The 27136-nt window shown below is 48.5% G+C and overlaps 3 protein-coding genes and 1 pseudogene across 3 annotated transcripts; 1 reads left to right on the top strand and 3 right to left on the bottom strand.

Annotated features, from left to right (window-relative positions):
* Positions 1-134: 134 nt before the first annotated feature.
* Positions 135-11088, bottom strand: LOC124469802 (protein shisa-like-1a). Its single transcript, XM_047023297.1, has 5 exons — positions 10911-11088; positions 6667-7016; positions 5304-5517; positions 3781-4022; positions 135-283 (listed from the first exon to the last, which is right to left on the bottom strand). Exons 2-5 carry the CDS (start codon positions 6725-6727, stop codon positions 135-137), a joined length of 666 nt encoding a protein of 221 aa, XP_046879253.1. The 5' UTR covers positions 6728-7016; positions 10911-11088.
* Positions 11089-15228: 4140 nt separating this feature from the next.
* Positions 15229-17910, bottom strand: LOC124469801 (annotated as a pseudogene).
* A 4675-nt stretch (positions 17911-22585) lies between these two features.
* On the bottom strand, positions 22586-23681 carry LOC124469574 (GTPase IMAP family member 8-like). Its single transcript, XM_047022955.1, has 2 exons — positions 23610-23681; positions 22586-23508 (listed from the first exon to the last, which is right to left on the bottom strand). The coding sequence occupies exons 1-2, from the start codon at positions 23620-23622 to the stop codon at positions 22859-22861; spliced, it is 663 nt and encodes a 220-aa protein (XP_046878911.1). The 5' UTR covers positions 23623-23681; the 3' UTR covers positions 22586-22858.
* A 43-nt stretch (positions 23682-23724) lies between these two features.
* LOC124469573 (GTPase IMAP family member 4-like) lies at positions 23725-25000 on the top strand. The gene is made up of 2 exons (XM_047022954.1): positions 23725-23836; positions 24020-25000. The coding sequence occupies exons 1-2, from the start codon at positions 23815-23817 to the stop codon at positions 24757-24759; spliced, it is 762 nt and encodes a 253-aa protein (XP_046878910.1). The 5' UTR covers positions 23725-23814; the 3' UTR covers positions 24760-25000.
* The last annotated feature ends 2136 nt before the right edge of the window (positions 25001-27136 follow it).

Below are 27136 nucleotides of genomic sequence, written 5' to 3'. Positions count from 1 at the left end.
CGGCAGTGTTTTGTGTTCCTCTGCAGAAGGTCAGAAGTTTATCACTATCTTTTAAAAACATCCCGTTCTGCTTTCGGCTTCCACAGTCAGCGGCACACTGGCCTCATCCCAACTGCAGCCCCGGCACACTGGCCTCATCCCAACTGCAGCCCCGGCACACTGGCCTCATCCAAGCTGCAGCCTGCTGGCTGGCCACTGTCCTTGAGCAGTGCAGTCTGGGTAATTGCTGCCATGGGATAGGTTGCCATGGGAATATGATAGACTTTCAGGGATGAACAGTTCTCTGGAGTGGAGGATAAGAGTGGGAAGAAAGGAGAGGGGAGGGGAGGAAGGGAAGTGAAAGGAGAAGAGAAGAGAGAAAGAAAAAGTAGAAAAAGGTAATTTTCAAGTCTAGTTAAAACCAGTTGTGAGAGACAGCTACTGAGACCAGCTTCTCCAGCAGGAGGACAATGGCTGGTCATGTGACAGTGTCACTACGCCCATGAGTCGAACAATATCTTCCTGTTAGAGTTAACAAACGTCAGGTCATTCCAGGGTGTAGCTAACTAACAATAGCAGCTACATGTCGTTTAATCCCTCAGTGAAGATAAATATGTTTAGCATGAGCATAACACTACCTAAGGAATAGCTTTTCCCTGTGTGTCTGACAGGGTGGAGATAGAAGGGATAATAATAGGCCTGTAATGAATGGACGTGGTACGTTTGATTTGTTACCAAGGGCCGCAGGACCAGACAGAGGCAGAGCCAGAGATCTCGGGGGTGATGAATAGTGGTGATTAGTTTTCATGGATTATAATAATCACTCTTTCTATCTCTCTCTATATATATAATCCTCAATTTTACTATCTTCTATCTCTCCTTCGATCTCTCTTCCCTTCACTTATCTCTCTGTCCTTCCTGTGTTCCCAGTCTCCCATATCTCTCTCTGTCTCTCTTTCTCTTCCTCATACCCTGTTCACTTTTCTTCGTCCTTCAGTTCAACAGATATTTGTGTATATTTCTTTGAATGTGCGTGTTTGTGTTTATGTGTGTATTCACGTACGTGTGTGAGGGGGTATTTATTTCCTCTATGTGTGTGTGTGTGTGTCTGCGCGTGCAAGTGTGAGTTGCTCCAGACACACCTTTCACCCTCACAACCAATTAGAGCACAGAACTGTAGCGCCTGTCAATCACGGGCGCCATGGTGACCTGGGGCAGGGCAGCAGAGGGCGTGTCCCAGCTGCATCCTGGTGATTCATTAGCCCCGAGGTAGAGATACAGGCAGGTAGACAGGCAGGTAGACAGGCATATAGTCAGACAGGCAGGTAGACAGACAGGCAGATAGACAGACAGGCAGGTAGACAGACAGGCAGATAGACAGACAGGCAGGTAGACAGACAGGCACAGACCAAGACACCTTTGAACACACTGCAAAATAGAAATCTTTATTTTTTCCTGGTTGTGAACAGTGCAATCACATCCACCATACCTACCACCTAGTCACAAATCTGCTCACTGGTGACATCATCATTAAGGGACAGACTGTAGTACTGGACTGTTCTGACCACAACGATACTAATCTGCTCACTGGTGACATCATCATTAAGGGACAGACTAGTACTGGACTGTTCTGACCACAACGATACTAATCTGATCACTGGTGACATCATCATTAAGGGACAGACACGTCTATGTTATCAGGTACTGATGTGACAGTGTAGATAACTGGAACTGCACCACTGTATTCTACTGTACTCAGCACGGTAGGAACAGGACTGTAGTGGGCTGCATTAACACCACCCATCACAGGGGGTTCATCACTGCAGAGACAGAGCACTGCATAACACACCCCATTGTGGCACAACATCCTTTACTACCTTCATTAGAAGTGCTAATTCTAAAACCCCACTTAAAGTGCTCACATAATGTACTGTATATTACTTCATTTTTACTTTATCTAGTGTCTAAATCAAAACATTAGTTTGACTGAAGATACTTCTTATGGATGTTCCTCTCTGCTCTTGTAGTTTGACTGTAAAAACAGACACAAGTTTCCTGCTAAATGAACACAAGAAACAGACAGAGTGTATGAAACAGGGGTGTCCCTCAGACAGACGGCTCTGTGGCCCTCAGACAGACGGCTCTGTGGCCCTTAGACAGACAGCTCTGTGGCCCTCAGACAGACGGCTTTGATGCCCTCAGACAAACGTCTCTAAGGCTCTGTATTGCTGTCCTCACAACACCGCTGTCCTGCCCTCTCATGATCAGCAGTTTAGGACTAAACTGCACTCGCCATCATTGATATAGTTTCAGTCAACAGTTGACAGAAAACATGGAGAATCAGTATCTCTGCATAGCAGCGTCCATCAGCTCAGCAGGGTCAGAGCGCTCATGTTATCTCCAGGAAACCTGTCACCTATCACCTATCACCAGCAAACCTGTTTCTCCTCAAGGGTCATGGAGGTCAGACTGGTAAACCTGTTCCTCCTCTCCACCTTTGGAAGCCTCCAGAATGTGCCTCGCTCCACACGTCAATAAATTCAAAAAATAAAGTCAAAAAATTCATGATCCATTATAGAGTATAAATAACTTCACCTCCTGCTAGAACGCATTGGGCTGGCCCCAGAGCAACATTGTGTGTGTGTGTGTATGTGTGTATGTGTGTGTGTGTGTGTGTGTATGTGTGTGTGTGTATGTGTGTATGTGTGTGTGTGTGTGTGTATGTGTGTGTGTGTATGTGTGTGTGTATGTGTGTGTGTGTATGTGTGTATGTGTGTATGTGTGTGTGTGTATGTGTGTGTGTGTATGTGTGTATGTGTGTGTGTATGTGTGTGTGTGTGTGTGTGTGTGTGTGTGTATGTGTGTGGAGGTCGGTCCAGGTTGGAGGGGATAAGAGGGAGGGCAGCTGGGTAGCAGGAGGTTGAGATCCAGAAGGAGGAGGTATCTTGTCCAGGGCATGGTCTTTACTCTCCTCCTCTCCCCTGGCTCCTCCTCTCCCCTGGCTCTTCCTCTCCCCTGGCTCCTCCTCTCCTCCTCTCCCCTGGCTCCTCCTCTCCCCTGGCTCCTCCTCTCCCCTGGCTCCTCCTCTCCTCCTCTCCCCTGGCTCCTCCTCTCCCCTGGCTCTTCCTCTCCCCTGGCTCCTCCTTTCCTCCTCTCCCCTGGCTCCTCCTCTCCCCTGGCTCCTCCTCTCCTCCTCTTCTCTCCTTGGCTGCTTCTCTTGTTGGACGTATCTGTGCCAATGCATGAAAACACCCCAGTTGATTCAAGAACATAAATGGTGGTGGTGATGCAGGTTGTCTCTTTTAAAAGACAAGCCTAAAGGAAGACAGAAACACTACATGCTGCCAGAGTTCTCACTTTACACACACACAGACAAAACACACACACACACTCTGAACACTAGCCACCTGCTATGGAAGGAAAGGCTGGTGCAGCAGGTGTCATTGTGTGTGTGTGTGTGTTTGTGTGTGTGTGTGTGTTTGTGTGTGTGTGTGTGTTTGTGTGTAATTGGTTGGGGCTGCAAACCATGAAATTGGACATGATGGGGTCCATGTGGCTCCCACCTGTCTGCCAGGAGATGAGGTCACACACACACTCTCCTGGCAGGTGTGACAGTTGTCATATTAGTGTTGTCTAACTAAGACAGATGGACGAGATGAGGACATCCTGAACGCTTCTAGGAGACCACAGATAAGGTTAGGCTGTCTCGTACAGTAGCAGAGTAAAAACAGTCCCTGACTCACCAGGCGCTGGAGGTGAGGAGGCCGTGAGGGGAGGGGGGCGGGGCCTCCTCTCCCAGGCTGTGGTGGTGGTGGGGGGCCTGGGGTGGGTAGGGGGGGCCCAGGGGGGGCTGGGTTTCCAGGGCGGGGGGGCAGTGCCACTGGCTCCTGGCCTGCTTCAGCCAGCGCCCCCCCAGGCCCCAGCGCTGCAGCCAGGACCGGCACACCTCGTAGTTGATGGCAGAGTAGTAGAGGAAGTCCAGCGCCAGCAGGACCATGACGAAGAACCCGTAGATCCACACCCCCACCAGGGCGGTGTAGTTACTGAGGGGGGAGGAGGGGGAGAGAGAGAGAGAGTAAGGGCGGTATAGTTAGTGAGGGGGAGAGGGGGAAGGACAGAGAGTACATTGTCTGAAAACTTTCCAAAATGACAAAGTCCACACTTCTCCACCTCTCCAAACACACTATCCCCCTCCTCCCCTACCTCTCCCCCCCTCCGCAGAGACCCCACAGTCCAGAAGCGGTCCTCTCTGTGTTCTCTGTAAACAGACACTAATATGTCCCTGATACAATCAATTGATCCTGTTACACAGTGAGGTCGGGGGGGGGGGGGGGGGGGGAGCATAGCCCAACAAGTGCTGTAATTGAATTTCATCAGTGTCTGAGATTGCTTTGGCAGGAAGTAGTGTGTGTGTGAAGAAGAGAAAGTAAAGATCGCTATTTGAGAGTTTACATCACACACAAATACCGACAATAATGTTTAAACAAGGTCTGCCTGCCTGTCTGTCTTTTTTGAAAGGTATTTTTTGAAAATTATTTTTGTAAAGGTATTTTGGAAAAGTATTTTTCTATTTTTACAAAAAAATCCCTTCTTGTTCCCTTCTGCCTCGCTCCATGGTAGCTTCTCGCTCCATGGTAGCTTCTCGCTCCATGGTAGCTTCTTGCTCCATGGTAGCTTCTCGCTCCATGGTAGCTTTTAGACTAGCTTACGTTTGTTGCACGTGGAAGTCAGGAAATGAAACAAGGCGCCCACTACAAGAATTCATATTGAATAGGCCACCAAATACAGATTCAAACTTAACCTGGCTTGAAAATAGAAGTACAAAGTACAGATATTTGTGTAAACAATTTAAGGAGTGAAAGTAAAACGTTGTCAGAAAAATACATTGTGAAGTAAAGTACTGATACCAGTAAAATCTACTTTAGCACAGTAACAAAGTATTTGTCCGTTAAAACTGCCCAAGAAAGCATGAAAAAAAAGCAGTAAATGTATCTATAAGGAGGAAGCCTTCCCCCTCAGGGAGATCCTCCCGGGCAGAGAGGCTCCAGGAAGTGTTGCCTCCAGGAGGGAGCTGCTGCCTGGGGAGCAGAGTGCTCCTGATGCTTTTAAGAGCTTGTGGCTGTTTGTTTACTAACAGGGTGAATGCTTTTCTGGAAACTTCTGAAAACAGTTCCTGAGTGGTTCTGAGAGCACAACTGCTGTTTCATGTAGCAGGAGAAAATACAACACTGTAACACAGAATATGAAAGAGCACAATATCTCATAACAAAGCTTGACAAAACTGAAAGGAAAAAAACAAGGGAAGAGAATAGAAGATGGTTTACTTGTGTGTGAAGCCGTCGTCTCCTGTGGTCAGGTTCATCTGCATGGCGGTCTGAAACTCTGTGTCGTTGCAGCAGTACTTGAAGATGGTGTTGTTATGGTGACAGCAGAACATGTAGGTCCTGTTGTCTGACAGGCGAGGGCAGTGGAATCCAAAGTGGTAGCGCCCCTTGTGGTCGGAGTACGGCTCACACACCCTGAAGTGAGCAGAGAGGGCTGTGGAGAGATATACATGGAGTTAGTACTGAGGGAGGGTAAACATAAAGAAGGTGTGTGTGCTAAAGTTTGATGCAAACTGAAAAAAAGTCCAGGTGTGACTGCCTATTAGTCCCACACACACACACACACACACACACACACACATCCCATACACAGACACACACACACACATCCCATACACAGACACACACACACATCCCATACACAGACACACACACACACATCCCATACACAGACACACACACACACATCCCATACACAGACACACACACACACATCCCATACACAGACACACACACACACACATCCCATACACAGACACACACACACACATCCCATACACAGACACACACACACATTCTTTGTGATTAGCTGACCCAAAGCAAAGGCCTCCTCTGAGAATAGGCTCAGCTGGACTACCCCCTGCTATCACACTTACACACACACTCACACATGCTCACTACCACACACACTCACTATCACACTAACACAGAAGCTCATCTTGGACACGTTTCCATTTCCATATAGATGAGAGTCAGGACCAAGAAAGAGGGAGGAAGGGGGGAGGGTAATGAACAGGGTGAGCTCACTCTGACTCCTCGAGTCTGACTCCTCGGGTCTGACTCCTCGGGTCTGACTCCTCGAGTCTGACTCCTCGAGTCTGACTCCTCGGGTCTGACTCCTCGAGTCTGACTCCTCGAGTCTGACTCCTCGAGTCTGACAAACACACTCCCACACACAGGACTTGACAGTGTCGTCAGATGCAACACCAGCTCAGTCATCAACACCTCCTGTCTGGCCTGGCTGATGATGGCGACAGACTCTTCTGTACGTGGTGCCAACATGGAGCCACACACACGCACACGCAAGGGCTAATCCAGTACAGCTTTTATACCTCATTTCTTCCCTGTGAGGCTTGTCAAGAACCATGACTTGTTAGGAAGATTGTGTTTGTTGTTTAGATTGGACCCAGGGTGTGGAACGCTGGAGGCATCATGAGCCCTCAGAGCCCTGCACCCTGACCTCAGAGCCCTGCACCCTGACCTCAGAGCCCTGCACCCTGACCTCAGAGCCATGCTAGCTGGGCCTGCTAGCGGACCATGCTAACGGAGAAGGGATGGGGGTTGAAGGTTCTTGACCTCTGACCTGCAGAGGAGAGCAGCAGAAAGACGATCGCCAGAAAGTGGGAGGACCAGCGATGGTTCATGGTCACCTCCAGTCCACATGGGGGGGAGGAGCCGGGGATGGGCCAGATGTGGAGGGGGGAGCAGGAGGTAGGTACAGGTCCTGGGTGGGCTAGCAGGTCCTGGGTGGGCTAGCAGGTCCTGGGTGGGCTAGCAGGTCCTGGGTGCGCTAGCAGCAGCAGGTGTGGTCCTCCCAGACCAGCAGGCCCAGTGCGGTGCTGAGACAGCCCAGGTAGAGCAGCTTCAGCTGGGCTGCTGGCTGAGGTGCACCCCCCCCTCCTCTCCTCTCCTCACGCTCCTCATCAGCAGCGCCTGGGGAGACACCCACTGGGGTCAGAACAAACACTTAGGCACCAGAACACACACACACACACCAGAACACACACACCAGAACACACACCAGAACAAACACACACACCAGAACTCACACACACCAAAACAGACACCAGAAAAAACACACCAGAACACACACCAAAACACACACCAGAACACACACACATCAGAACACACACCAGAACACACACACATCAGAACACACACACATCAGAACACACACCAGAACACACACACATCAGAACACACACCAGAACACACACACATCAGAACACACACCAGAACACACACCAGAACACACGCACACAGATAGCCACCTACGCACATACATTTCTTTGTCCATCTCCATCTCTTCTTACGTTCTCTCTCTACCTTGAAAGGACATGCCTGCCCCCCCCAGCAACACGCCTGCCCCCCCCAGCAACATGCCCCCCCAGCAACATGCCTGCCCCCCCCAGCAACATGCCCCCCCAGCAACATGCCTGCCCCCCCAGCAACATGCCTGCCCCCCCCAGCAACATGCCCCCCCAGCAACATGCCTGCCCCCCCAGCAACATGCCTGCCCCCCCCCAGCAACATGCCTGCCCCCCCCAGCAACATGCCTGCCCCCCCAGCAACATGCCTGCCCCCCCAGCAACATCCCTGCCCCCCCCAGCAACATGCATGCCCCCCCAGCAACATGCCTGCCCCCCCAGCAACATGCCTGCCCCCCCCAGCAACATGCCTGCCCCCCCCAGCAACAGCAGCCTTCACGCTCCTACCCAGCTAGAGCCTGGTGATAATGAAGGGCAGTTTTCAATTAACAAACTACATTACAATTTAACTTCCTGTTTCTTCCTGAGTCACTGCTCCTGTTGACCCCTGACAGGAAGCCTGATGATGTAATTAAACTGTCAAACAGGCAGGTCAAAGGTCACCGGCAGGCCCTGGGACGTGTTGCCGTAGTCATTGTCATGGTTACCACGTTGTGGTTTCCTGACCCGGGCAGGAAGTGACCTTGAAGCGCTGGCTGGCTTGGACCAGAGTCAGGACAGTCCTCCCCCCTGGATCCAGGACAGGCCAATGCTCTGCTCTCCCTGCCCAGGGATGCTGCAGTGTCTCTGGGCACGAGGCCCAGCCCACCCCCAATCCCTATGGATCTCTATAAAGACCAGGCTGAACCAGACAGAGCTGAGCTGGGATCAAGATTCACAGCAGAGGGAGCTAGGGTGGGACATTCACACACATACACACACACATACATACATACATACACACCCACACATACACACACACATACATACACTCTGTGTTATTAAAGGGTTGTTTTACAGCCTAATTGTGACTCCAGTCTAGACCATCTGACTCCAGTCTAGACCAACTGACTCCAGTCTAGACCAGCTGACTCCAATCTAGACCAACTGACTCCAGTCTAGACCATCTGACTCCAGTCTAGACCAGCTGACTGCAGTCTAGACCAACTGACTCCAGTCTAGACCAGCTGACTCCAATCTAGACCAACTGACTCCAGTCTAGACCAGCTGACTCCAGTCTAGACCATCTGACTCCAGTCTAAACAAACTGACTGCTGTCTAGACCATCTGACTCCAGTCTAGACCAACTGACTCCAGTCTAGACCAACTGACTCCAGTCTAGACCATCTGACTCCAGTCTAGACCAGCTGACTGCAGTCTATACCAGCTGTATCCAGTCTAGACCAACTGACTCCAGTCTAGACCATCTGACGCCAGTCTAGACCATCTGACTCCAGTCTAGACCAGCTGTATCCAGTCTATACCATCTGACTCCAGTCTAGACCAACTGACTCCAGTCTAGACCATCTGACGCCAGTCTAGACCATCTGACTCCAGTCTAGACCAGCTGTATCCAGTCTATACCATCTGACTCCAGTCTATACCATCTGACTCCAGTCTATACCATCTGACTCCAGTCTAGACCAGCTGTATCCAGTCTATACCATCTGACTCCAGTCTATACCATCTGACTCCAGTCTAGACCATCTGACTCCAGTCTAGACCAGCTGACTGCAGTCTATACCAGCTGTATCCAGTCTAGACCAACTGACTCCAGTCTAGACCATCTGACGCCAGTCTAGACCATCTGACTCCAGTCTAGACCAGCTGTATCCAGTCTATACCATCTGACTCCAGTCTATACCATCTGACTCCAGTCTAGACCATCTGACTCCAGTCTAGACCAGCTGACTGCAGTCTATACCAGCTGTATCCAGTCTAGACCAACTGACTCCAGTCTAGACCATCTGACTCCAGTCTAGACCATCTGACTCCAGTCTAGACCAGCTGACTGCAGTCTATACCAGCTGTATCCAGTCTATGCCATCTGACTCCAGTCTAGACCAGCTGTATCCAGTCTATACCATCTGACTCCAGTCTATACCATCTGACTCCAGTCTAGACCATCTGACTCCAGTCTAGACCAGCTGACTGCAGTCTATACCAGCTGTATCCAGTCTAGACCAACTGACTCCAGTCTAGACCATCTGACGCCAGTCTAGACCATCTGACTCCAGTCTAGACCAGCTGTATCCAGTCTTTACCATCTGACTCCAGTCTATACCATCTGACTCCAGTCTAGACCATCTGACTCCAGTCTAGACCAGCTGACTGCAGTCTATACCAGCTGTATCCAGTCTAGACCAACTGACTCCAGTCTAGACCATCTGACTCCAGTCTAGACCATCTGACTCCAGTCTAGACCAGCTGACTGCAGTCTATACCAGCTGTATCCAGTCTAGACCAACTGACTCCAGTCTAGACCAGCTGTATCCAGTCTAGACCATCTGACTCCAGTCTAGACCATCTGACTCCAGTCTAGACCAGACACCTGTAGTGAGGATGAAACATGCTGGACATGTAACTTAGAAACTCCTGTCCTGTCTGCATGCACTATCCTCGCTTTGGATCAAATCACTTGCTATTCCTACCTTGCTTTGGATCAAATCACCTGCTATTCCTACCTCGCTTTGGATCAAATCATCTGCTAAATGAATAAAATGTATTGAAACCTAACCTAGAAACACTTAACTAAACAAACTCATTTGAAGTTAGTTTGATCATAAGGCTGGATCAAAGATCAAACATTTACATAATCATTGCTAACTTTACTTTGGGAACTTTCCCGGTCGTGTGTCCATGGTCTCTGGCGCCCTGCCCCCCGCTGGGTCTGAAATACCACGGCCATTAATCCTCAACCGCCTCCCGTCTTCCCACAATGCATCTCTCACCTAAGAAGGATGGGGCGTCAGGCTCAAATTAGGAACCCTATAAATGGAGCCTGGAAGAACTCTGAACATTTTTAACCATCCTGGAGTCACAGAAGGTCTGGCGCTTGATAAATAACTCTGTATTAAATTAAGGACCTTAAATAAACTTTCACAGTCTTCTCTCTCTCTCTCTCACCCACTCTCTCTCTCTGTCTCTCTCTCTCTCTCTCACCCTCTCCCTCAGTCTGGTGGTGATGGTTCTCTCCTGGTACAGTTACTCACACACACACGCATGCACACACACGCAGTATTGAGTATGGGAATGGGTATAGCTCAGTTGAAAAGCATTTGCCTGAAGATCAAGAGTTCACTTCCTATGACCTCTTGCACTGCAACATTAACACCAATGCAGTAAGGTTGAATAATAAACACTGCTACAAGAGACCACATGTGCACCTCTCTTTCTCTACACCATCTTTTTTCTCTCTATCTCAGATCTGATGCTGTTTGATGTTCCAGACCTCATTCCTAATCTACACCTCTTGCAGATATGGCACACAGTCCTTCTCTTCCAGTGCGATTCTTACAGGAGAGAGGCTGACCAGCAGAAATAAAAGATCTTTAAAAACTGTGGTTAAATAAACACTCACCTCTGAGTTTCCACGATGAAAACGTTGGTTGAACAAGTTCTCTATGCTGTGTTCTCTCTTCTCTTATTCGGCTGGTTCACTAAGTCTTGCTGCTGCTTCCACTCGTACAGTAGGAGAGGTAGAGGAGCGAGAGAACAGACTAGGAGAGCAAGAGGGCACACTACTGCCTTCTGCCAGGTATTCCACCACTCTGAGCACTGGAGAGACAGAGAGAACAAGAGGAGGGAGAGAGGGAGGGGAGGGAGAAGAGGGAAGGAGGAGAGGGAGGGAGTAAAGCAGCTGGTAACTGCTTATGTGTGCGTGTGTGTTTTTGCATATGTATATATTTGGGAGAGGTTGTGTTTGTGTGGTAGTTGAACTGGTAGTTGAACTGCATCCATCATTTTAGTATTTTTGAATCTGGCCTTCAGCTGCCCTTGAATATTGTTATATAGTGTGTGTGTGGAGTGGGCAGGAGTGTGTGTGTCTAATCCCTTTCTCATGGGAGCACCCCAGTCAGATCTCTGAATGACTTGGTTAGTGAAGGATGCTCATGTGTGTGTGTGTGTGTGTGTGTGCTGACTCCCCTTGACCTGAGAGAGCTGCTGCAGCCATATGGTGGAGCAGAGCCACACACATCCACAACACACCCATATACTGGAAGTGGTGTGTGTGTGTGTGAATGTGTGTGAGGTTGTGTGTGTATGTGTTAGAAGAGAGTGCCCAGGCTAAATTATTTATGTTTAGGTGACAGTGTGCGTGAGGCTGTGTGTGTGTGTGTGTGTGTGTGTGCACAGAGAGAGAGAGAGGTCTGTATTTGGGATTTCCTAGATAAAGTATAAACACACACTGAAGCTTCCTGCTATGACCTGTGAGACTCTCCAGACACACACGCACACCTCAAAGCTCTTTCTGCTTCAGGATGCATTTTCATCTAATTGCCCACAGCTCAGAGATAGTGAGACAGAGAGAGAGAATGACAAAGAGAGTCAAAGAGAGGGAGAAAGATGGAGGGAGAGAAATGGAGGGAGAGTGATAGAAAGGAAAAAGGGAACAGTACAAACCCTACAGAGAGAAAACAGCACAAGCCTTTCCAGCTCAGGACACACCTCACCTCCAACTACCCAGACGGCTCCAGCACGCGTGCTCCCCCTCCTCCTCCTGCTCCTGCTCCTCCTCCTCCTGCTCACCCTCCTCCTCCTCCTGCTCCTCGTCCTCCTGCTCACCGCCGAGTACAGACCTCAGCGTGTCGACCGCCTTGTCTAATATCACAGAGATGACAGTGATTTATTGCCCACTGTTTACTGCAGTTACACTGTCACTAACGCATTCTGCTGCTTGTCATTGTACCAGATACAACTCTCTCTCTCTTATTCCGTCTGTATGTCTTTCTCTCTGTGTCTCGTCCTCTTGTTTCCCTCTCTCTCTTTTCCCTCCTTCCTCTCTCTGTTTGGGGATGTTCACCAGTGAACCTGTCAATCATTAATCATGGTTCTGTTTAACATCATCTTCAGGACACAGAACTAGTCCTTCCCCCTCCTCCCTGAATCGCATCGAGGGAGGAGAGGGGGAATACCACTAGACGGAGGATAAACAGCAGAATACCAGCGCTGAACTCCTTCGAGACGGGAGAGACAAGGTGTTTATGTCTTTATGTACTCAGCAAGGTGTTCCAGGGCTGTGGATTCATTGTCTGCGTTACAGGAAGTGTCTGCAGACATGTCTGTGGACACTCTCCTTCTGAAACATCCCCTCTGTAAACAAAAGATGAATAATACATCAACTGTGCCAGAGGAGCAACTATAGTAACTATTGCACGCACGCACGCACGCTCACACACTGCTGCAGAGCTCTACCTGTACGTCCAGTAGTCTGATGCTGCAGTATGACACACACACACACACTCATTTCCCTATCTGCCCCTCTCCCTCCTCTCTCCCCCAATGTCCTTGTCTCCTCTCTCTCTCTGCCCTTTTCTCTTTTTTCTTCTACCTCTCTCTCTCTCTACCTACCAGTCCTTTTCCTTATTTCTCCTTTTTCTCTGTCACTCTCTCTCTCTTTAACCATGTCTCCTTCACAAAACCTGCAAGCTAAGACATTATAGGGCAGGTGGACTTTATCCAGAGAGATGTACAAAGTGGGATTTGAACCTGCAACCCGTTGACTCTTGACCTGCAGTTCCAGCTGCAGTTCCGCTCTAACCACTGAGCTACACCTTTCCTCTTCTATAATATGATGATATGCCTCCTCTCCTCCCAGCTCAGGTTACTGGCTCTGATGACAGGAAGCACTGGTTACTGGCTCTGATGACAGGAAGCTCTGGTTACTGGCTCTGATGACAGGAAGCTCTGGTTACTGGCTCTGATGACAGGAAGCACTGGTTACTGGCTCTGATGACAGGAAGCACTGGTTACTGGCTCTGATGACAGGAAGCACTGGTTACTGGCTCTGATGACAGGAAGCTCTGGTTACTGGCTCTGATGACAGGAAGCTCTGGTTACTGGCTCTGATGACAGGACAGCTTCATATCCGCTCAGCTGGGGTGTTGTCCAGTCCTTCCTCAGGTGGACAGGCCAACATTGTTACATCAGGACACTGTTCTACCACAATGCAGAGGGGGAGACAAGTGCTGTGTGTGTGTGTGGTCAGTGTTTCATATGTGTGTGTGGTCAGTGTTTCATTTGTGTGTGTGTGGTCAGTGTTTCATATGTGTGTGTGAGTGTGGTCAGTGTTTCATTTGTGTGTGTGTGTGTGGTCAGTGTTTCATATGTGTGTGTGTGTGGTCAGTGTTTCATTTGTGTGTGTGTGTGTGTATTCACGTGTGCAGACAGATCAGTGCCAGGTCAGACTATCTGACATTGAATTGAATTGATGTTTATTGGCCATGAAAGTTTGCACAGACACGGAATTTGATTTGGCAGGAGAGCCTACCTAGGCAGCCATCAAAGGCGCCCACCAGAAAGATTACAGCAAAGCATAACATGAGGAGAGAGGAGGAGAGAAAAAGGCAACCCCCATACAATGCTCCTAGAGGAGTACAGTATGGGAACAGGCAAAAACCTCAGCACATAAGCCCACAAACATTAACAACACAACATTACAAACACTTGCAATGGGAAAGGGCGGTGGGGTAGACCAGCAGCATCTGGACCTGCGACCGTAATAGGCGCTGGACACAGACCCGCCAGCCACCCAGGGAAAAGCAATCGAAGGCGTTGGATGGGGGTGGGGGGGTGGTGGTATCTGTAGTAGGTGAAAGTTAGTGTGTGAGTAGGTCTGGGTTGGCGCCCTCGACCTAGGCCACAATCAGTCCGAGTCTCTCTATGCAGATAGTGTTGGCAAGGAGACGTCCTTGGTCATGACCCGGGTAGAGACCAAGCCACAGATGTTGATGGTGGGGGAGTGGGAAGGGAAGGCAAGATAGTCTCGCTTCAGCGCTCTCCAGGGGAGTTGTTTTCCAGCAACGGCCTTGGCCAAGGCCTGAGCTGGTTACGGGGCCGAAAGTAGATGAGATTGGTGTAGATGTTTAGACGAGTAGATGCGACTCAATTTTCACGTCCACCCTTCAGGAAGGCCTCCAGATCCTCAAACCTTCTTTGCTGAGCCGCGAACTTATCCCTGTTGTACTCCCTATTCTGCTGTAAGTTCACAGTCAGTGCTCCAACGGCTCTGCCCACCGTCTCAATCAGGTCGGGCAGCCTAAGGGGGCTTTTGATGGCTGCAGCCGTTTCCTTGACTTTCCGATACACAAGCCAACCGCCTAATCCACACAGCAGAAAGCCTGTAATCATGGTTCCGAAAAATAAAGATGTCTTCAACATCCTCAACGGAAAGCGCCGCTAGACACACGACACGCCAATTGTCCCACGCGTCCATCGTGTAGCCAGCTGCAAACGTCCCGTCCGGACATTTGGGTTCCCCCGAACCCGAGCTTCTCTTCGAGAAGATGGTGTCAATTGCATTGAGAGACCAGCTAATTAATTCCATGCTTCCAGTTTCGGAGAGTGATGGTGAGAGAGTATCTTGAGACAGACAAGACAGACAAGACAGAGCGAAGCAGGGAAGGTCAGGGAGGGGAGGATAGAAAAATGCGACCGCCTTCGTCGAGAGCCAAGAGGGAAGCACATGACCTTATCAGATCTATAATAGATGGTCTCACAACAGCAGTGGAGTAAATAATTAATGTTTTGGTCGTCGGTGAGTCATGTTCCTTAGAGGGACCTCCAGAACAGTGTTGGACGGGTGTGTGTTCAGGTTGGGAGACGGGTGTGTGTTCAGGTTGGGAGACGGGTGTGTGTTCAGGTTGGGAGACGGGTGTGTGTTCAGGTTGGGAGACGGGTGTGTGTTCAGGTTGGGGGTGGGTCAGGTTCCTCCAGCAAATGGGAGTGAGTGAGTACAGTGAATATTTCTGCAGAGTCATCACAACAGCAGTTGTCTTGTCTCTAGGCAAGGTGAGAGACACTCTGAGGAACCCAGGCTACCCAGGCTATTCCTGGAACCATGATCCCAGAAAGCTCCACCTGTCTACATGGTCCTCACGTCTCCTAATCTACATGGTCCTCATGTCTCCTTTAGTCTACATGGTCCTCACGTCTCCTCTAATCTACATGGTCCTCACGTCTCCTCTAGTCTACATGGTCCTCACGTCTCCTCTAGTCTACATGGTCCTCACGTCTCCTCTAATCTACATGGTCCTCACGTCTCCTCTAGTCTACATGGTCCTCACGTCTCCTCTAGTCTACATGGTCCTCACGTCTCCTCTAATCTACATGGTCCTCACGTCTCCTCTAGTCTACATGGTCCTCACGTCTCCTCTAGTCTACATGGTCCTCACGTCTCCTCTGTTCTACATGGTCCTCACGTCTCCTCTAGTCTACATGGTCCTCACGTCTCCTCTAGTCTACATGGTTCTCACGTCTCCTCTAGTCTACATGGTCCTCATGTCTCCTCTAGTCTACGTGGTCCTCACGTCTCCTCTAGTCTACGTGGTCCTCACGTCTCCTCTAGTCTACATGGTCCTCACGTCTCCTCTAATCTACATGGTCCTCACGTCTCCTCTAGTCTACATGGTCCTCACGTCTCCTCTAGTCTACATGGTCCTCACGTCTCCTCTGTTCTACATGGTCCTCACGTCTCCTCTAGTCTACATGGTCCTCACGTCTCCTCTAGTCTACATGGTTCTCACGTCTCCTCTAGTCTACATGGTCCTCATGTCTCCTCTAGTCTACGTGGTCCTCATGTCTCCTCTAGTCTACGTGGTCCTCACGTCTCCTCTAGTCCACGTGGTCCTCACGTCTCCTCTAGTCTACGTGGTCCTCACGTCTCCTCTAGTCTACGTGGTCCTCACGTCTCCTCTAGTCTACATGGTCCTCACGTCTCCTCTAGTCTACGTGGTCCTCACGTCTCCTCTAGTCTACGTGGTACGCATGTCTCCTCTAGTCTACATGGGTTCTACAAGGCTTCACTACACGTTGCTGTCTCCATGACTACAGTGTTCTCAGGAATGTAACACGGTTTCATTTCACTTCAGACTTCAGGAATTTTAATTCCATCAATGACCTGTCTTAACCTGGCTATGGAGTATAATTGCTGTGATTTTGAGCACACACACTCCCACACACACCCTGATCCCCCCCCCCCACCGACACACACACACCCATATCCCCCCCCACCAACACACACACACCCTGATCCCCCCCACCGACACACACACACCCATACCCCCCCCCCCCCCACCGACACACACACACCCTGATCCCCCCCCACACACACACACACACCCTGATCCCCCCCACCAACACACACACACCCTGATCCAGCTTGATCATTCGGAGCTGTGGGCCTCATGCTGGGTCCAGGGTCTAGGTTCAACAGGGTAACAGCAGCCTGGATACTGAGGGTCAGTGTGGGAGGTTTTCACTAGAAAGAGACGCTTCAAAGCTTTTGTTGTTCCCGAAGCTGGCGCTCGGTTGCCATGGCGAGAGTGATGCTTGCTGGTTTGAAACAAAGGATACACATCGTTGGGTGAATGTTCTTGTCAATCAAAGCAAGTCAGCCAGTAAGAGTATTTACAGACCTGGTATCGCTTTCCATTTTCTGGTCTCCACCTCTCACTACGGTCCCTGGTCTTTCTTTATTTCCACCTCACTGCGGTCCCTGGTCTTTCTTTATTTCCACCTCACTACGGTCCCTGGTCTCTCTCTATTTCCATCTCACTACGGTCCCTGGTCTCTCTCTCCACCTCTCACTACGGTCCCTGGTCTCTCTCTCCACCTCTCACTACGGTCCCTGGTCTCTCTATTGCCACCTCACTGCGGTCCCTGGTCTCTCTCTCCACCTCTCACTACGGTCCCTGGTCTCTCTCTCCACCTCTCACTACGGTCCCTGGTCTCTCTCTATTTCCACCTCACTGCGGTCTCTGGTCTCTCTCTCCACCTCTCACTACGGTCCCTGGTCTCTCTCTATTTCCACCTCACTGCGGTCTCTGGTCTTTCTCTCCACCTCTCACTACGGTCCCTGGTCTCTCTCTCCACTTCTCACTGTGGTCCCTGGTCTCTCTCTATTTCCACCTCACTGTGCGTCCCTGCACCCCCCCCTCCAACGACCAAAAGACTAACGCTCATGTGATCAAACAGCTGAACACATGTTCCTTTCAGACACACAAACACACACTCACACAACCAGGGTTTTCAGTCTAGGAAGTTATTTGGAATTGAGCATGAAATGAATAAAAATGTATGTAGTAAAAAGTGGGCCTGCATCCACAGATTGTCTATTTCCCTCTTTCCCTCTCTCTCTCCTTCTCTCTCTCTCTTTCTGCTACACACTACACCAGACAGATCAAGTTGGGCAGGTGGTTCAGCCAGCCAGTCCAGCCAGTCCAGTCCAGTCCCAACCCAGACCCAGCCAGACCTAGTCAGACTGGTCCAAACCAGTTCAGACCCAGCCAGACTGCTCCAAGCTCCTCTGAGACAGCAAACCCTCGCATCACAACTGGGGGAGACCGGAACTGGGTAACCATGGTGACGGGCCATTGGCAGTAATGGAATTTCATAGTTAAGAAATCAAACTTTGAGAGTGAGAGACAGAATTTAAGAAGAGAGAGTGAGAAAGAAATCATGAGAAAGAGAGAGAAAAAGAGGGAAAGAGAGCGAGAGAGGGGGGGGGGGGAGATACTGAGGGATTGTGGAAGAGGAAATAATTAATCAGAACATTGTAGTAAAGGTTTCTCTCCCTCTACGATTATGTGTGATTAAGTACTACACTCAAAGCTCATCAACTGATCATGTGTAGTTATAGTACTACACTCCAAGCTCATCAACTGATTATGTGAACATGCAACACACTTCAGAACCACTGTAATCAAGCCAGCTCATCTGTAATTTAGACGACTACTACTATTCAGACGAGCGGAGTCAGATGGCTGAGCAGTTAGGGAATCGGGCTAGTAATCAGAAGGTTGCTGGTTCGATTCCCGGCTGTACCAAATTACGTTGTGTCCTTGGGCAAGGCACTTTCCCCTACTTGCCTCGGGGGGAATGTCCCTGTACTTACTGTAAGTCGCTCTGGATAAAAGCGTCTGCTAAATGACTAAATGTAATGTACTGTGATGTAACATCACACAGACACACACACAGACGTACACAAATATCCACACAGACAGCATAGTATCAACACATCTGGCAGGCTCCTTGGTTTACCACACATGGGGGAGGGAGGGGGGAGAGAGAGAGGGAGACACACACACACATATAACTCCCCCCTTTTCTGGGCAGCTAAAAAGCTCTCATGGACTCTGCCAAAGGCCACTGAGAACTGTGATGACAGCTCCATAATAGACTGACCTGAAATCATACACACACCAAACACACACACACACACACACACACTCTGAGCCCATTAATCTTGGCATTACCAGCTTCTGTGGGCCTGTCCCACCAGTCATCTCAGTGACAATAACAGCTGTCATCATCCATCTCACACACACACACGCCTATGGTGTGTGTGTAGAGATAACACACACACACACACAGGTACAACTGACCAAGCACCCGACGGTAGAGCTGCAGCCATGGAATCCAGCACCAGACAACACATGCAGCAGTCACACGACTCGCTGTCCCTCTCCTGACGACTCGAACCATCCGCTCGGCTGGCTCCCTCACAGCAGGGGGGCACGGGGGTGTGTTTGTTATAAATCACAGGGCTGTCCCGTGTTGTAGCCATCGCTCCAGGCTGTGTTTACAGAAGGCCAGCCCGCTGGGGTGTGTTTGGACAGGCAGGGGATCAGGACCAGGGGGGCTCAGGACCAGGGGGGCTCCAGGACCAGAGGGGCTCAGGACCAGAGGGGCTCAGGACCAGGGGGGCTCCAGGACCAGGGGGGCTCAGGACCAGGGGGGCTCCGGGACCAGAGGGGCTCAGGACCAGGGGGGCTCCGGGACCAGAGGGGCTCAGGACCAGGGAGGCTCCAGGGGGGCTCCAGGACCAGGGGGGCTCCAGGGGGGCTCCAGGACCAGGGGGGCTCCAGGACCAGGGGGGCTCCAGGGGGGCTCCAGGACCAGGGGGGGCTCCAGGGGGGCTCCAGGGCCAGGGGGGCTCCAGGACCAGGGGGGCTCCAGGGGGGCTCCAGGACCAGGGGGGCTCCAGGGGGGCTTCAGGACCAGGGGGGCTCCAGGACCAGGGGGGCTCCAGGGGGGCTCCAGGACCAGGGGGGCTCCAGGGGGGCTCCAGGGGGAGGGGGGCTCCAGGGGGAGGGGGCTGCAGGACCATGGGGGCTGCAGGACCAGGAGAGTTTCAACACTCCTGCTTCTAAACAACCTGGAGACACGAGGGTGTCAACATACTCACACGTGCAGCCATGAATGAAGAGGAGGAAGAGAGGGGGAAGTTATAGTAGTAGATATAGGCCCTACCAATAGTAAAAATACATCTTCATACAGCATTGCCTGGTACCTAGCCATGTTTTTCAATAACTCGAAGTAAAAAAAAAAATCTTTGTTTTCGTGAGTGTTCTTAGATAATTGAAAGTAATTCTTGGCTCAGGGCTCTCCTCTCTGGATGCTAGCTGGCTATGTATCTGTGTGTTAGCCAGCTAGCATGCCGCAGCTTTCAGTTCGTTTTAATGATACAGAACAGAGAAATACACTTTGTTATACATGCACAGCTTCTCAAACTGGATTGAGTTCATATAATGTAGTATAATATGCAGTTTTTGTGTATTTCTTTTGAGTTCTGCTCAAAAGCACACAGGAGCATATCGGTTCACCTTTTCCGTGTAGGCTACCCTACCTGTCGTGGTTTGAACCTCCCTGTCTCGGACGCCATGGCCTGGTAGCCCATCTTAGACTTTCAATAGAAACATGAGAAAAAAAAATAGGGAGAAAGTAAGCGAGAAGAGGTGTTTTGGATGAAAGCGTTCGCTAAATGATTGGCATGTCGTATGAAGAGTTAACCAGCGCTCCCACCGGAAGCGACAAAGCACCCGGACGACATTACTGATGTTGGCGTTGCATACCTATACTATGTTACCTATGGGCGGCGCAATGAATCATCTGGCGCAAAGATTGCCGAAAAATACATTGAGGAGAGATCAATTTGAGTATCCAATTAGAGGGTTGTGTTCCTCATTATCTTGCAATTAACGTTTTCCTTTGCTTTAGTTCCTATATCGTGGCGTTTGCAAATGCTCCTTTGGGTCCATGGTCAAACAGTTGTGTTTGAAGCAATCACACTATATAAAAATATTTTTTTATTTGATTTACAGGAAAATTGATTCCGACAAAACCATATTTTTCTGCAGAAATGCACCTGATTTGATGCACCTAACACAGTCACTCTCATCCCCAGGCACGCGCACTGCAGTCAGAAGCATGTGGCTCCATGGTTAAACATCTACAGTTAAAACTTGAACTACATAACTCCCCGTGTTAATTTTACGCCAGTATGAGTAGAGGGAAAGCATCCATCCCTAAAAAACGTCAGTTGACATTTCTAACGGCCGTCTGCCAATTACTGTCACGTTAATATTCCACCAGTCAATTCAGTTGTAAATGTCAGCACAGTTCAGCCTCCTCCGGATGAAAAGAAAAAACTAACGCTGAAAAAGAATCTGCGATCAACACACAAAGACACCCACACACACACACACACACACACACACACACACACACACACACACAGCAGAAACTAAAAGCCCTCCCAATTAAGGGTGGCGAGACAGAAAGGTCAGACTGGCTGAAGTAGTGTTGACGTTATAGAGACGATGGAGGCTCCACCCAGGCAGGAGGAGCTCCACCCAGGCAGGATGAGCTCCACCCAGGCAGGATGAGCTCCACCCAGGGAGAGGGAGCTCCACCCAGGAAGAGGGAGCTCCACCCAGGCAGGATGAGCTCCACCCAGGCAGGATGAGCTCCACCCAGGGAGAGGGAGCTCCACCCAGGGAGAGGGAGCTCCACCCAGGCAGGATGAGCTCCACCCAGGAAGAGGGAGCTCCACCCAGGCAGGATGAGCCCTGGAGGAGACTTTCTCTTCTTCTGCTGTTGTCACTCACACACACGTAAACATGTACATACTCACACTGTCTGAACCAGCTCCTGAAACCAGGGGGGATGCACATATCCTGCTCTGACTCCTGATCTTGCTTCTCTACTTTTTTATTTTATTTTTTGCTGTTGTCTATCGATCATTATCTCTCTTCATCACGGTCTCCTCTGACCTCCCTGTCTGTCTACATCATCTTTCTCTCAATTATCTCTCTCCCACACTATTTCTCCTCTCTCTCTCTCTCTCTCTCTCTCTCTCTCTCTCTCTCTCTCTCTCTCTCTCTCTCAGCGCTAGATAAGCGCTGTTGTTCATCAAATTTGTTACAAAATATGAAATGGATACTGAGACATTACCACAACAAAATTTCTCTAACCAGATTAGTTTTTCCAGACATTTGCTTTCTTCAAAGATATTAGTAATGCCATTTCCTTCACCTGCACAACATGTTGAAAACTGTTTGATCTCATTTCCATTAAACCTTCCTTCTTTTCATCTTCACCATCATCCTCTCTCCTCCTCGTCCTCCACCTCCCCCATATCTAATCATCCCTCTATACCTCCATCTCTGATCTATCATCTTCAATAACATCTTTCCTCATCTCTGCACCTGGATCCTATTCCAGTCATGAGGACACAGTCTTCTGACTACCAGCAACCTTGATATCCTTCCATCCTGTTTCAATCAATTCTCAAATTGCCTCCCCACTCCTCACTTTACTGTCCAGCTGAGCCCCTCCCCTTCCCTCCCCTCCCCCCCCCTCCCCCCCTCCCCTACCCTCCTTGTCCCCTACCCTCCACTCTCCTCTCCCCCCCTCCCCTTCCCTCCCCTCCCCCCCTACCCTACCCTCCTTGTCCCCTACCCTCCACTCTCCTCTCCCCCCCTCCCCTTCCATCCCCTCCCTCCCCTCCCCTACCCTCCTTGTCCCCTACCCTCCACTCTCCTCTCCCCTCCTCCCCTTCCATCCTCTCCACACATAATCATGAATCCACAAATACATACACAGGCATGAACACACAAGCTTAATACATGTGTATATTGGATCTACCTTTAGATGGCGCTGTTGGACAAGTTTAGGAACCTGTAAGAGGAGGACGATGACTTGGCGGGAGGTGAGGGGAGAAGCAAGTCTTTATTTTTTTTGTTTAAATCAATCAGTACACTTCAGTACAGTACAGGACAAAACAGATACATTTGGACCAGTACAGTCTAATACAGTATAGAACAGAACAATGTGCTTAGTTTGTAGTGAACATGTTGGCTCCTATACGGAGAGGGTGTTTTACAACATCTGATAGTTACTCTACAGGGACACCTTTTACAGGTACATTTAGTCATTTAGCAGACGCTCTTATCCAGAGAGAGGTACACACTACACAGGTACACACTACATAGGTACACACTATTTGTACAGAACAATACATGAAAGTTAAAGTAAAATGCAATTTGATCCCACACAATTTGGTTCTGTTGCCGAATCTAAGAAATACTTGCCGGGTGCTATGACTCTGATCTTCTCCACCAGCTGTAGAACCTGCTCTCTGGACTTGTCCTTGTTCTTGAACACGTGGTACCTGCCACCACAATCTTTAACCACCTGTTGTAGATGAGGCTCAGCTTCGCTCACAAACTGATCTTCAGTCATATCAGACCGTTGCAGGTTCTCTCCATGGGTGAAGAGCACAATCATTCTCTCTCTGATCTTACCCTTAAAGGCTGTTTCTAGTTTCTCCAAAATCCCTCTCTCACCGTCTGTGAACCTGCCAGCCTGCATCACCAGCAGGTACACACACGGCCCTGTCCGACACAGTTCTCTGCATTTAGATAGATGTTCACCTTTAATGTCCTCATCAAAGAAATCTGGAGTGTCGATGACCCTCACCTGAGGATACATATTAGAGGTAACAGCCTTACACTCTGTAGTGACAGGCATGGAGCTGGCCTGAGAGGGAAACACTTCTCGTCTTAGGATGGTGTTGCCACATGCACTCTTCCCAGCACCTGTCTGTCCCAGCAGCACCAGGTTCAGGATTCGTTCTTCAGGTGGAGCAGATCTGGTGCTTTCAGAAGGGTTAGTGTCTGGAGAAAAGAACCCTTCTTATTACATTTTGACTGTAAAACCAAAAAGTCAATCCGTTATTTTAGTCACACCTTCTACTTGTTGGGATATTAAAACTCACCACCAGAAGACATTGTTCTTTTCTGAGCACCGAGAAGAGCTGGAGTACCTGGTCTGGTCTAGTCTGGAGGAGTTTGTGCTTATATATTAAAGGATGTGGGTGTTACCCTAGAGGAGTTTATCCAGTAGGCAGCAAGAGTCAGGACTCCACTCAGTCTACAGCAGTGGTGGATTGGACAGACTACGATTCACTTCCAACAACCAAGATGGGCAACTCTATTCCGAAAGGTGGAAATAATTTCTACACATTTTCTTTCTCTGAAAAACCTTTCTGGGAACCTGTTCTCCCATTACAAGAAATGCATTGGATGAAATCTTGATAAGTATAAAACTATTCATAATTGTGACTCTGATTCTACAAACCCTACTGAGAGAATATCATTTAATGTATTTTATTGTTATGTTTTGTAGGTGAACCTCTGAGAATTGTGATGATTGGAAAAACGGGGGTGGGGAAAAGTGCAGTTGGAAACACAATTCTTGACAAACCAAATGCTTTTAAATCTTGTCCCAGTAGCTCTTCAGTGACTAAAGAGTGTCTGAAAAAGAATGTTTCGGACAACAGGAAGATATATGTGGTGGACACACCCGGGATCTTAGATACAGGAAAAAAAGCTGAAGAGATCAAAAAAGAGATAGTGAAATCTGTTCAGCTGTCCTGCCCAGGCCCACATGCCTTCCTGCTGGTGCTGCAGGTTGGAAGATTCACCAAGGAGGAGCAGAACTCAGTGGAGGCTCTGGAAGAGCTGTTTGGACCTGAGTCCTCCAAGTACATGATCGTGCTCTTCACTCATGGTGACCAACTTGGAGGTAAAACAATACAAGACTACGTGCGTGAAGGCAGTCCAAAGCTCAGAGAGGTGATCCAGCGCTGTGGCGGCAGGTACCATGTGTTTGACAACACAGGGGACAAAAGCAGACATCAAGTTGTTCGACTCATCAAGATGGTTGACATCATGGTGGCAGGGAACGGAGGAGGATGCTACACTGATGACATGTACAGAGAGGTGGAGAGAAAGATCAGGCAGCAGAACACTGAAAGAGAATTGGCTGAACGTCTAGAATATGCTTTCTCCTTCATCCCTAACCTCATGGAAAGAGTTATTCTTTTTCAAGCTATCCTTCAGTTAGACAATGAGTCAAGCACTTAATCTCTACAGTGTCTCATAACAGAAACCCTGCCATTAGAAAAGTCTATAATAAAACTGTCCGGTCACATTAGAGATGCAGAATCTAACAAGAACAGCAGCTATTCTGTAGATGTTATTTCTTATAAATGTATGCAGGAACAAGGCCGACTAAGGACCCTGAATGACATGAATAATAATAATAATTACATCTGCAATAAAACATTGTAAACCCCCAGATCTGCTGTTTGAACCACTTCTGAGAGCTGATTGGTTGTTTACAACCTTGGTATTCAACTTAATTGTTGATTGAATTAACTGGATTTTGAAATCCTACAATCCAACAACATTGGATTGGATCACCCTGATCCAGATACAAACTTTTCAAGATGACCAAATCCGGATTCCCAGTGTTGTAAATGAGACTACGTATAACAATGTAAGTCAATGTTGTAGGCTAGCCAAGTAAAGAACAGGTTCAATAGCCAGCATTGGGTCATTTTTGAGTGTTTTGATTTGAAGACACAGAAAAAGGTCAAATAAAACAATCCAACAATCAGAGCCATCATCTGACCCACAAACAATTAAAAAGAAACAAATATACCTTATAAATGATATCTTCACAAATACAATGTGAATATTTTGAAGATGTGTTTGAAAAACTGAAAATGGCTAAATGTCCAATAAATAACTAAATTAAAGAACTTCGAAAGTTTGTCTTTGGTTGTAGAGAGACCAGCTTTTTGAAACTCTACTTTTAGGAGGCGGATCTCAAGTTGGGCTTTGGTTTGCTGAAGTTGGGAAAGAGTGATTTGTTCTTCTACCAGAAGAATCTGTACTTCTGCTCTTACATATTGACAAATATATATGAATTGCATTATACAAATATAGTTTTATTTGACCAATTTCAAGTTTTTATTACATTTTGTTGCTGAAATCCACCCTGAATCCACCCTTCTGCTGGAATCAGAATGATCTTGATATTTTTTATCAAAGGTATCCCAATCCTACTAAAAAGTTTTGAACAACACATATTAAAGGTTTGATCCAGTACAAAAGCAAGATTGGATTACATAATCTAATCCAATTTCAGAATCCTTTTTCTGTTTGTTGAACAACCCATTTTCAAGATTGATCCAATCCAAAAGCTGTAATCCGATCACATTACTTCTGAACAACTGGCCCCAGAGGTTTCCTTGTGGTCCTTCTCCACCAGCCGGGCCGGTTTCTGTCTCCACTTTAATGGTCAGATAAAACAATGTGATCTGGATGGAACTGACCTGATAAGAGACTGGTGAACAGAACTGACCTGATAAGAGACTGGTAAACAGGACTCTAAAATCGAGGGTGAACAAGTTTGACCTAAATGCTGATAAGTCTTTATGGTGGTTTATGTGTTTTTTTAATTGTATCTTTTTTTCTGCTTCATTGGATAGGAACATGTATGGATTGACAGGAAAGTCAGGAAGAGAGAGACAGGATGACATGCAGAAAATACCAGACATGTACCCAGTAGTAGAGCATCAGCTGGGTGGTAATCATAGGGGTTCCAGATGACATTGACCTGTTTCCTGTTTCCTGGTAGGATTCGTGTCTACGTCAGTTGTTTGATTGTAAAGCGTTGTGTTATCATCATCATCCAACCTTTGCCTTATTGTAAAGTCAATATCAGTTCAGAAGGATCCTTTGCTTTGGGGTCATTAAATACAGTAAAAGTAAGCCTGGTCAAAACAGACCGTTCCTTCACTCAGACCACAGAATTGCTGTTACAGCTACACACCTCTGATTCTTCATCTTCTGTTTTACTTCATATATGCACTTTATGTAAATTTTGTATGTGTACATTTGTGTTTTTTTGCTATATCAAATGTGTTTTAGGACAGGAAACTCAGTTTTGAGCTAAATGTACTTCTAGTCCACAGATTACATTTAGTCATTTAGCAGACGCTCTTATCCAGAGCGACTTACAGTAAGTACAGGGACATTCCCCCGAGGCAAGTAGGGTGAAGTGCCTTGCCCAAGGACACAACGTCATTTGGCACTGCCGGGAATCATACCAACAACCTTCTGAATAATAGCCCGACTCCATAACCGCTCAGCCATCTGACCCCTTAGATTACATTTGTTCTTGACACCTAGCAATAAAAAAATCTTACCAACAGATATGTGGGTGAAACACAAATAAAAGTAAAATGTTACATGTCCTCAATTGACCAATTAAATTATATATCCTCAACTGACCTAGCAAAGAAATGATACAGAATCTCCCGATAGCAACCACAGCAATAAACTGACGTCACAACTGTCGGCACACGTCTTCACACCGCTCGTCAGAACATCCTCTACTGCTCTCAATCAAACACGTGTTTTTTCAGAAATAAATACTTGGAAATAACTCATA

Source organism: Hypomesus transpacificus, chromosome 7 (assembly GCF_021917145.1).
Source record: "Hypomesus transpacificus isolate Combined female chromosome 7, fHypTra1, whole genome shotgun sequence".
In the NCBI taxonomy this organism is placed as follows: Eukaryota; Metazoa; Chordata; class Actinopteri; order Osmeriformes; family Osmeridae; genus Hypomesus; species Hypomesus transpacificus.
Note: the sequence above shows the minus strand (reverse complement) of the source record. Positions and strands in the feature narration are given on the sequence as shown.

What these genes read in the sequence shown, in the direction of transcription:
- LOC124469802 (XM_047023297.1), bottom strand. Translation starts at nt 6,727, where the DNA reads ATGAACCATCGCTGGTCCTCCCACTTTCTGGCGATCGTCTTTCTGCTG. An exon ending in GACGACGGCTTCACACACAA is followed by an intron (nt 4,023 to 5,303) that starts GTAAACCATCTT and finishes CTCCCCCCTCAG; the next exon opens with TAACTACACCGCCCTGGTGG. An exon ending in GGCCCCCCACCACCACCACA is followed by an intron (nt 284 to 3,780) that starts GCCTGGGAGAGG and finishes CCTCCACTCCAG; the next exon opens with AGAACTGTTCATCCCTGAAA.
- LOC124469573 (XM_047022954.1), top strand. Translation starts at nt 23,815, where the DNA reads ATGGGCAACTCTATTCCGAAAG. An exon ending in GGGCAACTCTATTCCGAAAG is followed by an intron (nt 23,837 to 24,019) that starts GTGGAAATAATT and finishes TATGTTTTGTAG; the next exon opens with GTGAACCTCTGAGAATTGTG.